Source organism: Lytechinus pictus, chromosome 4 (genome assembly GCF_037042905.1).
Source record: "Lytechinus pictus isolate F3 Inbred chromosome 4, Lp3.0, whole genome shotgun sequence".
NCBI classification, from domain to species: domain Eukaryota; kingdom Metazoa; phylum Echinodermata; class Echinoidea; order Temnopleuroida; family Toxopneustidae; genus Lytechinus; species Lytechinus pictus.
The window spans coordinates 5,034,547-5,049,013 of record NC_087248.1 but is presented as its reverse complement, the minus strand read 5'-3'; the positions used below and the strand labels follow the sequence as shown (position 1 = coordinate 5,049,013).

Here is a 14,467-nt window from a genome sequence, read left to right as displayed (position 1 = left end):
GCATCTCCTCATCCATCCTACTACTCAAGCTGTTTTTTCAACTCATCAATCTCTTCTGGTTTACAGTCCTTTTCAGGACTACATTCAAGAAAAGAATACTCTACTCTCAATCTCCACTTTCTCGCCTATCCAATTCCTTTTCTTCTTCTTTCCACTGTTTTTATAACACTCCACATGGTGTACCGTAAACCACATCAGCGATTAGAGTAAGATAGGAAAAAAGACTCACCTTCCAAAAGGATTCACACTGATTCCCTGGATTGTGTTGCCTTCTGGTGCAGTGTACAACATCTCCATGGTTGCCATGGTAGCAGGGAGAGTAGAATCATAACTATAGATGGCAGTATTATCACTCCAGTACAGTATTTGTGAGATCCAGTCGACGACAAACCCTGCTTGGTAAGGCACCTGATTGCCTAGCTCAAGAAGCTGATATGACAAGTATAGTTTGATTGATTTCCATGATTGATTGTACATTGTAGTCAATGCAATAAATCTTAAATATGTTTTATGATGGTTGCTAAGCTTTTTATTGTGGGCCTCTGTTTATTAAAATGTTGTGGTTTTTTTTATCATCATTGCCCTTAAAATAACATCAAAGCACCATGATTTAGTGTTGATAAATAATCAGCTTCAGAGATAGCTTTCTGAGGTATTGCAAAAGATTTTTTTTCTCATCATTTGAATTTGTATTCTAAGCAGTTAACTCTTATAAAACAAAGCAGTTTACTCTTGTAAAGCAATTATTCTGTATCTAATATATTGACTTCATTATATTGTTGACAAACAAGATACAAAGATGGCATTCCAAGACATTGCAAATGTTTTGTTTTAAAATATATTTGACCCTACTGCTGAGCAATCAACTTTTATGTATGTATACATCTTCCTATATTTAAAGAATGTGTTTCTTAAATTGCCAACATGAACATAAGCTGGATACAAATTCTACATCTATACAATGACTTCCCTTGGTGAAGGTATGTACGCTATGTCCGACCACTTCAGTGTGGAATCTTCTAGAAGTGATTTTGTCTTGTATTTTTGGTTAAAGACTTGTAATCTTCTCTGGCTCAAACAGTTTGTGAAGTGAAGTAAAAAATAGAGAAAAATGGGGATTAATACATAACAGTTGATTACTTAAAGAAATTGACCTTTGATATTAACCGTCTCACCTCAACACGCTCTGTGCCATCCAATTTGCTGCTATAGATCTCTCGATCCCCGGCAGACTCAACAAAGAAAACTTTTTCCTCGCTGGCAACAAAGGCAATGACTGTGACCGCTGTACCACCAAGAAGTGATATCTCTTCATTAGTATCAGTATCAGTCAATGTCACTCCTGCATTCCCTTTGCTCACCACTATGGTAGGTGGGGGTGGAGATACTGCATATGGAAAGAATCATATTTGGTTTAATTTGCGAAATTTGATTGATTTGAAATAGAATCAGAATAAAATCAAATATTGGACCCCTCTGCTGTTCATCAGTGGTAAATTCGTTTTTTTTTTTTTTTTTTATATAGCGCTTAATACATCGGAACAACGTGTCTAAGCGCTTTACAGATATATCATTACCCCGGTCATCGGATTCAATCAGTCATTCCCGCACACAACAATGTGTGCACATCCTCCACTCCCTGGGGAGTATTCCAGTCAGTCGCCGGTGAGGCGCGCACAGTACTGGACAAGCTACAATGACTTTCACATCCTACCGGGTACCCATTTAGCACCTGGGTCGAGAGTGGCAAAGTGTGGATTAACACCTTGCCAAAGGACGCCAGACCGCGGTGGGATTCGAACACACGACCCTCTGTTTACAAGGCGAGAGTCAGAACCACTACACCACGGCTCCTCCTTTTGGGATAAGCTGGAGTAAATAATTACTCAAATTGAAATGAGATTGAATAATCTCGAGCTTGAAAAATATTCAAAAGATTTAAAATGAGGTAAAGAAATAACACGGATAAGGGAAGAAATGAAGAAAACAAATACCTTTAAAGTTAGAATTAGGATTGAAGAGGAAAGAGATAAACTAAGAGATTGGAGAAATGAAACTCAAAATCAGAATTGAAATTGAAACTGATGTTTCGATTCATCCAGGAAGAAAGTCAAATTACTAAAGAGAAAATATATCTGTTCATCTGGACCAACTATTATTGAAATGAACAGTTTCACGTACGATCCGGGACGCTTCTTAAGCTTGCACGGATCTACAATCCAGTAATCCGGAAAATTCTTCAACGTCTCAAAGACAATAACATCGATTGTATATCGGCGCCAAGTGGCAACGACAATTTCTCACCAATTCAGATGAGGTGAAGAAACATCCTGAATCAGACGTGAAACTGTTCTCCGTTTCTATAATACAGGGGTGTGAGTGGTCACAAATAAAATCTGAAGAGTGTTGAAAAAGTCTGAAATAGAAAGAGCTCCCATACTTTTTGTACAAAGGAAAGCCAAAAATAAGCTGAAATTAAGCTGAAAATCAAAAAAAAAAAATCTGAAATCAGATAAAAATCTGAACTCTCACACCCCTGATAATAGCAATTCCATATGAACGGATTTATCTTCTCTTCAGTAATAAGAATTGAAATCTGTCGTAATACATCTCCATTTTAGAGGCTCAGTTTAGAGAGGAAAAAAAAAAACTTACAAAGTTACTAGTAATCAAACATAAGTTCCAAATGTGCATTTCCTATTGGCTGAAATTAAGGTGTGATTGAAATTGCATTTGGTTGTAACAAGTTTTTTTCTGCAAATGGGCCCTGTTCACGTAATCTCCAGATTCAAAGAATCACATGTTTGTAATATTAATAAGAGTGAAAAGATTCTTTAAGGATACCATATCTTACCTCCAGTGGTGATACTGACTGGGTCCGTTGCCGGCCCACTACCTATGGATGTAAAGCCTTCCACCTTCATGGTTCAAATAAGGAATAAAATTATGAAAATTTTAATATTTGAATATTAATCATTACTTAGTTCCAACATTCCATAATAATATATCTTAAGATATATTTTTCAATATGTTCTACATCTAAAAAAGTTATTCATGTTCAATTTTTCTTGAATTCTTTGTTTTCTTTCATTTTCATTTGTTTGGTTGGGATGTCTTTGTTTTTTTATCTAAAAATAAATATACTGCTGCATTTGTATATATAGATGATTGCGGCATGCTGAGTATCTACCATTCACCTCAAAAAAAGAAGAAGAGAAGAAAAGAAAAGAAAAGATAGGGGCACAGTGGCGTAAGTAAAACCAAAGCATGAAATGATCCATCATGAATTGCTCACTGGCTTCAACGCCAAATGTAATTTTTGAATGAACAGTAGTTTAAGAAATAGCCACACTACAGAAGATCTGGGGACCATAACACAAAGCTTAGCAATTAGTGTACAACATTTTTTTTTTTACAATTAATTGCATTGACTACAATGTACAATTAATCATAAAAATAAAGCATACAATAAATCGCTAACCTTTGTGTTACGGGACCCTGGCCTTTTGGGGGTTCTATGAATTTTCACAAAATATAACCCTATGATCGTTTCTAGTATTCTCAAAATAAATTTGTGTGATCTTCTCACCTGAAAGAAATAAGTTGTATTAGCTGTTAGGTTGGAGAATGTATACACAGTGACATCTTGGCTGACATTGAACATAGTTAGCTGCTCTGCATCAGTACCCCAAGACACAGAATACCCTTCAAAAACACCATTGATCTCTGCAGGTTGGGACCAGCGAAATTCAGCTGAATACACTGTGGTTCCAGCCATGATGTCAGTGGACTCTAAAGCAAAGGCTCTTGGGTCAAGAGGAGCAGAGGGCACTGGAGAGATTAAAAGATATGATCAATATCTAAAACAGAATGAAAAATAAGCTTTGGAATAAGATTATGAATTCAAATTCTTTAAAATAGTTGATATCGCATATTAAGTGCGTCAACATCCAACTGTATGCAGAAAGTAAGGTAGGTTTCAATACCAGGTTTCAACCAGACAAGTCTTACTGGTTTTCCCTTTTGTTAAAAATACTCTGCATGTATACTTTATATAACTTAATATTTTCAGGGAGAAAATTTCATTCTATTGCAATGTCAGCTCACAGAAATTTCACATACAATTTGAGAATAATTCACTACAATCAAACAATGTTACAACAAAAAAAAACACCCTTCAAGGTAAAAACAAATTTGTGAGGCCTCTTTTTCATATCATCAAAAAATGCTAGAATTGAATGACAGAATTTTTGCTCAACCAATCAAATGAAACCATTTCAAAAGCTTGTAACTTGACATTGATATTTAAGTGTTGTGAAATAGGGTTCAGAGTAATTTTAGACGAACCTGACATGGGTGATATCATCTGAGCGGCCGTTTGAGGCGTCGTGGCCCAGTAGGTGTAAGGACTGATTGTGATGCCAAGAGACTGGAACGGTGCCAGGCTTCTGATGTTATAAAAAGGACTCTGAATAGGGAAATAAAGGATGGTATTCATGAGTGCAGAGGGTGTAATGAATACAAATGTGATATATTAAGTTCATCATTTCATACTTAGATTTTTTATCAAAATATGTTACTTTCTGAAGTTGATAAAATGAATTTGATTGGAAGTTTTCATCTAATAAACGACAGGTTTACAAAAAATTATTTCATACCATACAAAGCAGCATTGAAAGGCTGTTGAAGCAAAATGTAAAACCTAATTACTTGAAGATAAAGTTTTAATCAATCAAATTAAGACTTAGTACTATAAAGAATAAAAATATCAAATCCAGGATTTAACTGCATTGTAGTCACCTGAACAGTCTCTTCATAAGTTTGTTCTGGAGCTACCACGGCTATGGTGTAAAACACGATTCCGTAAGTGACCTCTGTGCTAGCCTGCCATGTGATGTTAAAGTCATCCCATGAACCTGTGACCTGGATAGAAGAAGATGGGATTTCTTGGGCCACTACAGTTGGGCGCTCGCTGTAACCCTCTGTGAATAATGAAAAGGACAATCGATACATCATTGCCAAATATATCTAAAGCTGTAAATGAACCTATAGTAATGTTTGTACCTGGAGAATTTACAAGAAAGGGTGGTTTTCAATCTGTCAAGAATACATTGTAAAAGCTTTGGCCTCATGTTAATTATACTTGTTCCATTGTATGATATATCAGTACCCATTTAAACAAAATATTAGTGATAGAGCTCTCTCTTTACTTTTTAATTGGGATTTTGTACCAATCCAACATTTCTGTTGTAACAACCTTGATACCTTCAAATCTGAACTAAGACCTTCAAAAGCTGATCTTTTCTAACAACTGTATGTGGGAGCCAGCACATTTGGATGTTTCTTACTGATAACTGTTGCTATAAACATGCTCTTTTATAAAAATAATAACAACAACATCAATAATAATTATTTATAATACACACTTTCTAATGAATCATCACTCAAGGCACTACATAATGCATATTATACATATACAAGAAACATAATCATAGTCATAAACATAAATAAAAGGAAAACATTATCATCATCATCATCATTGTACATTTGCCTTAATCAAACCAAATCAATAAATAAATACAATGAACAGATATTGTATATTTATACCTGGTAAAGGTTTGAGTGTGTCCTGTACAACGGTCAATGCCTGGACATCAGTAGCTGGAAGCAAGGCTGGTCTCTGGCCACGGTCATCACTGACTTCCACTCTAGATTGGCTGTTGATCCAGAAGAGTTTGGAGCTGTAGAAATGCAGTGCCAGGCTCCTGAAAGCACAAGGTCAAAGGTCAAAGTTGATAATGATGTCAAACCATTCCTTGCTTTTTAACAATCACAAACAACCTCAGGATATTTTTTTTTTTCAAAAGCAAAGAAAAGAATAAAAAAAGAGAGAGAAATTGCATTGTACTTAAATATTTATTGGAAGCTTCACGGTATGGTGGTTCAGACCCTAGCCTCTTAAAGACAGGGTCAAGAGTTCAAATCATCAAAGTCACAGAAATAAAAGGCAAGTCTTAATAGGAAAATAGATAGACGGCACTATGTAATTGCTTAATACTAGCTTTACAAAAAAAGTAAATTTTTTGTACAGTTTTTGGCAAAGAAACAAATCAAATGAGAAGAAAAAATCATTAGAACATAACAATCTTTATTTTCCATTGAAGACTGGGCAATGAAGTCAATATCTTTTGCCATTTATATTGAAACTTAAAATTGAAAAAGATATTGTCATAAAGACACATAAATTAATTAGATTAAAATGTTTACTTACGTTGTCTCTGAGAGCACTTCGCCAATCTCCTCTGTCGTTGACATTGGATCAGGGCTGTTGTATTATGGGAAGGGGTAACCATGGAAACGGACACAAAACAGGAAGGAAATGGAGGTATAGGTGAAAACTCAAAATAAACTCAAAATATGAAATTGAAGAAGCAAGCATGCATGAAGGAGTAAATAGTGAACAACTTGTGAAGATAAAATTTTGTGAAATGTTGGATGTAAAAAGTAGTTTGGGTAAAAACGCAGTGATCTAAAATTAAAGAAAGTATAAATAAGGATATACAAATGGGAGTAGAAAAGAGAAATTAAATTGTAATTGTGTCATATGAATTCACAGATTATATCATTACATATTCATGTTTAACATTTTTTATGTGCACACAGGTTCTCCCAGCGAACATTTTATATGACCATAAATATTTCCATGGCAAGATTATAATTTACTACTGTGATTTTTTTTTCAAATCTTACTTCTCTTATTTTTTCAATTTCTTCCATTTATTTCTTCTTCTCTTTCCTCTCTTTATCCTCTATTTGCCATTTCCATTTTCCTTCTGATAACATTGGCCCATCCTGTTCTAAGCCTCATATTTTGGCTTCAACCTTTTTTAATTCTCTATACTTATTCTTTCCATCCCTCCCCTGCCAAATCTCTATGACAACTACCTTATCCCTGCCAGCTGGGCACGGAACAACTTCAGCTCCTCCACCGAGTTCTGCCTGGAAACAACAAACCAATAGACATATCCGCCATCAAGGTCAAGGGACAATCCAGCAATGACGTCCAACGAGAGCCCACTGCTCTCGTAGAACACCAGAGGGCTCTCTCCATTCAGTCTTGAGCCCTCAACAGACGAGGACGTTGTCCAGTAGATGTAGGCCTGGACCGAGTCGATGGCCAAATCCTGGACGTTGCTGGCAAAAGCGTTGATGGTGGTTTGGGATGTTACAGTGGACGATTGGTTGGATAATCTTCCACGCAGTATCTGCAGAAAAAAGTTTATCAATAGTACAAAACAAATAACTTAACATATTCTAAATTTAATACGGCATCAAACATGGACTATATGTGAATGATTTTTTTTTGCCTTCCTACTCCTCGAAACAAATCAATGTATGGCATGAAACCCCTCCATTACTAGGATAACAAATACTAATTGAAACAAAAACAAAAAAAAAAAAAAAAAAAGTACAAGAAAATGAGAAGGAAAACTTTAACCACCATGCCGTCCTTTTTTTAGCAGAATGCCAATGTGATGTGATGTCATCATGTGATTCCAATCAGAAATGGATACTCTATTTGACAAAGCCAATAACCAAGCTATAAAATCTTTTAAAAGACCCAATATACTGATGACATTTATGTTTTTATTGACCTTGTGAATGTGTCAATATTCTACATTATAACTGATTTACATAAAAGTGTACATTTATTTGCCTCAGAAAGAGGAATCTTATTGTAATGGAGAGAAAGTGTTTAAGAGGGAGTGAACTGATCAACATTTTGCATGTATTATAAAATAACCACCAAATTACACAGAGAATGAATTTTATTCATACAGAGAAACTAATATGTTTTTGAAAGGAAAGTAATCCTTTTGCTACTAGGTAACATAATTAGTGTGGTATAAATGTATTGAGAGGTGAATGAGTGTTTATCATTCAAGTGGGCATATATAACAAGACTACACAGCTCAGAATGGTGTTGCTAACCAGGGGCCCCGTTTCATAAAAGACTTTCTGTTGTAACTTTGCCATTATGGCAACTACCATGGTAACAGGGCTCAGCAGCCAATCAGAATCAAGGTTACCATGGTAGTTGCCTTAATGGCAAAGTTACAACAGTTGTAACTCTTTATGAAACGGACCCCTGTTGTGAGAAGTTGAGGACTTGAGATAGCACTATTAAAGGGGAATCCAGCCTTGGCCATTAAATGTTGTGTTGGGAAGGAGAAAAATAAATTAAACAGAATGGTGAAAGTTTGAAAGAAATCGGACAAGCAATAAGAAAGTTATAGCTGCTTTAAAATTGAGATCACTAATACTATGTAGATTTCAAATTGGCAACTGGATAAGTAAATTATGACAAGGGGCAAGGACAACTTTCCCATAGGCCATGTACTTTATTATCAGGGATTAGTGGTTTTCTCCCAAGTACCCATTCCCCTGGGGCAGTAATCTAAATATAACCCAGGTAGTATATTGTTTTATGTCCTCATGAAAGAAAAATATTAATTTGAAATAAAACTTTTGGGAAAAAAAATCACATTTTCGCCATAATATGAATTGGAGTACATGGAAGAGTAGTCCTTGCCTTACATCACTATGACATCCCATATGCAGCCAATTTGAAGTCTCCATGGGTACAGTGATTACCAATATTTACAACTTTTAAAAATTCATAACTTTCTTGCTGTTTGTCCAATATTGTTCAAACTTTCACCTATCAACTTGTCTGATTTTTCTTTTCCTTATAAAAACAATTTTTTATTTGGGTTGGATTCCCCTTTAAGGCTGCTGGTTTATTTCTCTTCCAATAGATTTTCCAAAGAAATTCTTGTCACCATCATATTAAAACTTGCCATTTATTATTTACCTGATTCAAGTCTGGATCAGACCAATAGAGGAATTCACTAAGCCAGTCTACGGCTATTGCATCAACTGAACTACTGACCCCTGATGGGTCAAAGGTCAGTTGATCATCTGTTACAGCGCCCTCTGCTGACCTGTATAGGTCACCCATCGCAGAACTCCAAATGTAATAGCCTTGGTACCAGTCAATATCTGGTGAAAAACAAAGAGAATAATGGGTTCAATAGAATTTTACTAGCCATTTTGGCCATGACAATGAATGCAGAAATCAGCCTATTTCCTTTCTATTTCTGTATACAGGTAAAACAAAGTGGTTGGGAAAGCTGGTGTGAAAATGACCATGCCTTATGATAAGCCCATATTAATTGCACAAATTAAAATCCTCTCTGGTTATCAAGTGGGACGAACAACTGAAAGAAAATTGAAGTTCAGAATTCTATTCTGATCAAAATATAAACAAACCGAAACTTAATGCTGTGAATCTTTTACCTCCTTGATGGATTCTCTTGTGTCATAACGTTTAAATAATGTTAAAATTGCACTAAAACAGTAATCCAATGACCCTCATAGGAATTAGATTTTAAAAGAAGTCAAAGTTACTCTAAGAATCACGAGAAACACCATACCTTTAATGTTTGCAGTGGGTGATAAGAGCCATGATTCTCCATTGCCATCTAGACGACTCCACCAGACATCAGTAGCATTAGCAAGTAACAAGTATGGCTCCACATCAACTGTCAAGATCAAATTCATTAATATCACAGACTTTCCATTAGAACCTAGCACAAATTATCAAGGGCCTACATGTAGTACTGAATGGGTTTAAGTTTGTAAAGGCTTGAGACTGCAAGGGCCACAGGGACATGGCTGTTGATTTAAAAATTGAAATTACTTTCCAGAATTGACACATACATCAAACATACAATGCAATTGTTTGGTTGGAAGTACTACAGTGCGTATCAAAAAAAAGTTTACACTTTGAAAAAGTCCTGGGATTTAAAAAATATACAACATGTGGGTAATTTTTTCACATATATTCTTGGGGTTAGGTCTCATCTATCCAATGAAAGTAAAAGTTTTGACAGAATGTTACACTTGAGTGAGCACTGTCCATTTTTGTAAAGCTCGCAGAAATGCTTGTTTTCACGCTGTGTCAAGGGGAAAGGGTGAAATCAAACTTACCCTGCGAAACATTTCTCATACATTTCCCTTGCACTTTTAGTCAATTGAAATAAAACGGATACATTCAAGCATTTTGTAACAATTTTGCCACCCAAAGTGAAATTTCAACACTTAGTAAGCACAACCTGAATCTGAACAAAAGTTTATATCAGACATCTCCAGCATTTTTTCAGTAAGTTTTTATCATTTAAAGTGGGTTTACATTTCATTTTTCATGTAATACTTGTTTCTCCACACTTTTCCCAAGCTTGACAATGATTAACAAAATAAAAATCAAGCCTACGCCATTTCATGTAAATCACAGCTCTGTGTAAAGCAAATATCGTTACGATGGCCTCGCTATGTGGGGGAGTGGGGTGGGGTGCAATGCACACTTTGAAGTGTTTTGGGCAAGGAAACAAGTTAAAGGTAAAAGATATATTCAAATCAATTTTACTAGCTAAATTCCATGCGTTCTTCATGATTAAGGTCTACTTTTATTCCCATAACTATTTCAAAGTTCTGCACAAATCATTTTTCACTAACTTTTCAAAAGTAAGTGGTGCTCACTAAAGCGGATATATTTTTTGATAGTTATATCGTCATTTCCTTAAATGGATCTGTACCAATGTTAACAAGGGGAACAATTTTCAGGATATTACAAATGTATAATTTTATAGGATTTTTTTAAGTCTAAACTTGTTTTTGATACGCACTGTATAAATACATATCCACACAGCTAATTTCAAATTGCTTATTTCTCTCATTTTGACACAAGCCATTTTTGACATCCTGAACAACAAAGGTCAATGTTCACTACCACAGCATGAAGACAAAATGTCTTGCTGGGGTCATCTGATTGACTAGACTCTGGAGCATTAGCACTGTTTGAAAAATCTCCTTCATGTACTAGTATTGAAAATCAGTTTGAAACTTTAACATTTTCAATCTGCACTTTATAGTGGGAACTCCATACATAGAATAGCAACGAAACATATGGGATATTATCATGGCATAATCTAGGTCCATAGGAACAATATAATGAAGAAAGTATCTTTGTAATTTGTGTAGGTATAAGCTGTCTACACCTACCTTCAATGAGCGTAGATCCAGAAAATGTGTCCGATAGAGGGCCAGAACCAGCTATAGAATAGGCCCGGACTTGGACTGAGTATTCAGTGCTTGCGTTGAGGTTCTCAATTAGGGCTGAATCTTTTTGTAGACCAGTGAGAGTTATTGTGTTGCCAATTTGAGGACTGGTTAATATGATTTCATAAAGCCACTCCTCCCATGCTGCCTCCCCTACAGGATGGATAAATGCAGGATTTACATATATCTTTTTTTTTCAATAATACAATACAAACCCACATAAAATGGCCAATACTAATTTTAAGATTCTTATACATATTGAAAAAGCAATACCTAGACTTTAAAATAATATATCACTTGTCAAACTTGATTAATCTAGATGGAGTTCAAACCTTCTGAAAATACAAGGTTCAAGACTGGATTTGGCCATCAGAATCACTGATTGAAATGGCTGCTTCTTAAGACAAAAAAATGAAACAGATCTTGGAGTACAATGATTTCTCAAAGAATATTTCTAAAAAAACATAAAATATGAAGATGAATGAAAGAACCTGCCTTTGCCAGGAATACTCAAAGGTCTCGTCCATGTGATATCTGCTGTGCCTTCCGTAAAGAGGACTTGTAGATCCGTGGGAGGGAACGCTGGGATAGGTATTGGTTGGTACGTTGGGTAGAAGATATCTAGTCCATGGTAGCCATCAACGCAAAGGAACAAATCAGCTTGCGTGATCGTCCCTGCATTCTCTTCGAAAAAAAGGCGTTCATTATCCCGATAATTGTAACTCGGATTTGCAAAAATACAAGATGCAACACTGCCGCTCTCTCTCGCAAAGGTCCATGTTAGAGATCTGTTGAAGTAAACCATACTGGTAACGTTGATAAACTGATGGACCGATCCGTCGTCAGCTACATGCATCACTTGCTGGTTGGTGCCGTCTAGCGAGGAGCTGTGCATTGAATTGCCGGTGGAGTTAGTATAGAGTATCTGGAAGGATTCAGAGAGGACGGTGAAAGCTGAGGAGTCAAGGAGACTGATGATGAGGTCCGCATCGCTGGAATTGATGGTGGAGGATGTCAGGGGTGTTCGGCGGATTCCAACATTTCGCTCACTCCAGAATAGATACCTGAGCAAGAAAATGACAAGAATAGTATTTGAATACTCTGCAGCACTATCCTTCATTCACTAATTAATCTAAACAAGCAGAAAATAAAAGGTAAACATTTATCATTTATGAAATCATTAAAAGATTGTAGAAAGTTAGAAATCTAGAGTTGAGGTTTCTAGCAACCACACAGACTGGATTATGATATTACATTGTCAAATCCAAAGATACTATTTATCAAAAAGAATATACAAGTAGAGTGCCAAGCAGTTTCTGTCTTGAATACATGTCATTTATAATTATTTGCCTGTATTTTCTTAGCAACAACATGCTTTATAAACAAAGTCACAATTATTACGTTATGAAATGACACCCAGGACCAAGCAGGGGGAGGGGGAGGGGGAGGATTCACATACATTGAAGTCTGAATGAAAATCACATTTAATCCACAGTTCGTGCGGGACAGTAAACATCATTGGAAAGAACAAATCACACTCAAAGGACGAGCTATTCTGCGTATAAATCGATGAAATTGCACTTTGGCACTTAAGCATGGCTTATCGTATATGCAGACTTGACATTGTGAAAGACCCTCAGTCGAGGAAAATCTGAAATATCACGCTTACCCACTAAACGGATCAACCTTCATCTCCGTAGGTACAGACCCAATATTAGCCACAGCGGTGGAACAATCAGAGACATTCAGATTACAGCGTAAAATCTAAGGACAGGAAGACAACATATTGTGTACATTTATCCTAGTATTACTATCACCGTTGTCAAATGAATTTAACACATGTCTTACCCCCTATTTTTCATTGAACAAGGCATTTGAGAAGACTTGATATATTATGTCACAATATACATGAAGGACATCATATAGGGGTTCATTTAACTTGACTCTTTAAATGGAGAGATTAATGGTAAATAATATATTATACAAACTTTGATTTAAAAAAAATACTAACAGATGATTCTTTGTTTTTTTATGAAATAAGGAGTTAATTGTAATTGTTAAAACTGATGAGGTGTTGCTACGGGGAAGGAATATGAGCAATATAAACATATAGACCCGTATTCTGATGTCCATTTCAATGGTTTAACTCTTTTATGGATACATCTAGTTTGTTTTCTTGATTGTGCTCTCTCCCAAGGGTGAATAAACACTATTTTACTTATCATTCTGAGACACTTATTTATAAGCTGTACACCAAATATGTAGACAAACTGAACATCTACAGTTTGAGATCAGTGTCCCAATGCTCTATCCATAGTTAAACCACAAATTTAGAATAGAATTTGAATTGAGTCCAAATACAGCATACAGACCAAAATGATGTGATTATGACATTAACATAATGCATGTGTCTATCGAGTTCTAAGTGACTGATGAACAGTTAGAATACGCAGCCTACCTCTGTTCCTTGAACAAAGTAGAGCTGGTCGTTCAACCAATCAACATCAAGCTTTGTGGGAGTTGCATTCTGATTGGTGTAAAGGACTTCCGATGATTCAAGGGTCAAGTTACCAGGGTCGATGGTACGACGGTGGATTCGCCCGTCAGAATCACTGATGAAAATGAAGTTTTTCCAGTAGTCCACAGCGACATCTATACACATCATACATGTGAATGACATCAAGAAAAAGTTATTGGAATAGTAAGGCCTCCCACACACTAAAAAAGATCAGGGCCCCGTTGCATTAAAGTTACCACTATGGTAACTTTGCCATGCAACGGTAACTTGCATGGAATCCTTGATTCTGATTGGCTGATGATAATCGTTACCATGGTAGTTAACATTGGATGGTAAAGATACTATAATAATAACTATCAAGCAACAGGCCCTGCTTGAAAAAAAAAATCTTGGGAAAAACAGCCGACATCAACAATACCTTGCTAAAATACTGTTTATACATAACTATAGTGGTCAATTGAAGGTTAGATATATAAAGGTCTTAAATAACGTCATGGTAGGTGATCTTGAGGGTGTGGAGACAGCTAGCCCCCCCCCCAAAAAAAAAAAAAAAAAAAAAAAAAAAAAAAAAAATTAAATAAATAAATATAAATAAATAAATAAATAAATAAATGAATGAATGAATGAATGAATGAATGAATGAATGAATGAATGAATGAATGAATGAATACATGAATAAATAAATAAATAAATAAATAAATAAATAAAACTAACTAACCAAATAACTAAATAAATAAATAAATAAATAAATAAATGAATAAATAAATA

The 14,467-nt window shown here is 35.5% G+C and overlaps 1 protein-coding gene across 1 annotated transcript in view; it reads right to left on the bottom strand.

The window, feature by feature from the left end:
* The window catches only part of LOC129259668 (proto-oncogene tyrosine-protein kinase ROS-like), an 84,398-nt gene that overhangs the window by 27,213 nt on the left and 42,718 nt on the right, over positions 1–14,467 (bottom strand). The window contains exons 10-24 of the mRNA XM_064098913.1: positions 13,640–13,833; positions 12,851–12,945; positions 11,677–12,245; positions 11,125–11,334; positions 9,498–9,605; positions 8,876–9,063; positions 6,946–7,265; positions 6,272–6,325; positions 5,608–5,765; positions 4,801–4,982; positions 4,348–4,468; positions 3,590–3,831; positions 2,855–2,918; positions 1,176–1,387; positions 230–429 (exon numbers count right to left, since the gene is read on the bottom strand). Coding sequence (XP_063954983.1) covers positions 230–429; positions 1,176–1,387; positions 2,855–2,918; positions 3,590–3,831; positions 4,348–4,468; positions 4,801–4,982; positions 5,608–5,765; positions 6,272–6,325; positions 6,946–7,265; positions 8,876–9,063; positions 9,498–9,605; positions 11,125–11,334; positions 11,677–12,245; positions 12,851–12,945; positions 13,640–13,833 — 2,917 coding nt within the window. The remainder of the gene's footprint in view (positions 1–229; positions 430–1,175; positions 1,388–2,854; positions 2,919–3,589; positions 3,832–4,347; positions 4,469–4,800; positions 4,983–5,607; positions 5,766–6,271; positions 6,326–6,945; positions 7,266–8,875; positions 9,064–9,497; positions 9,606–11,124; positions 11,335–11,676; positions 12,246–12,850; positions 12,946–13,639; positions 13,834–14,467) is intronic.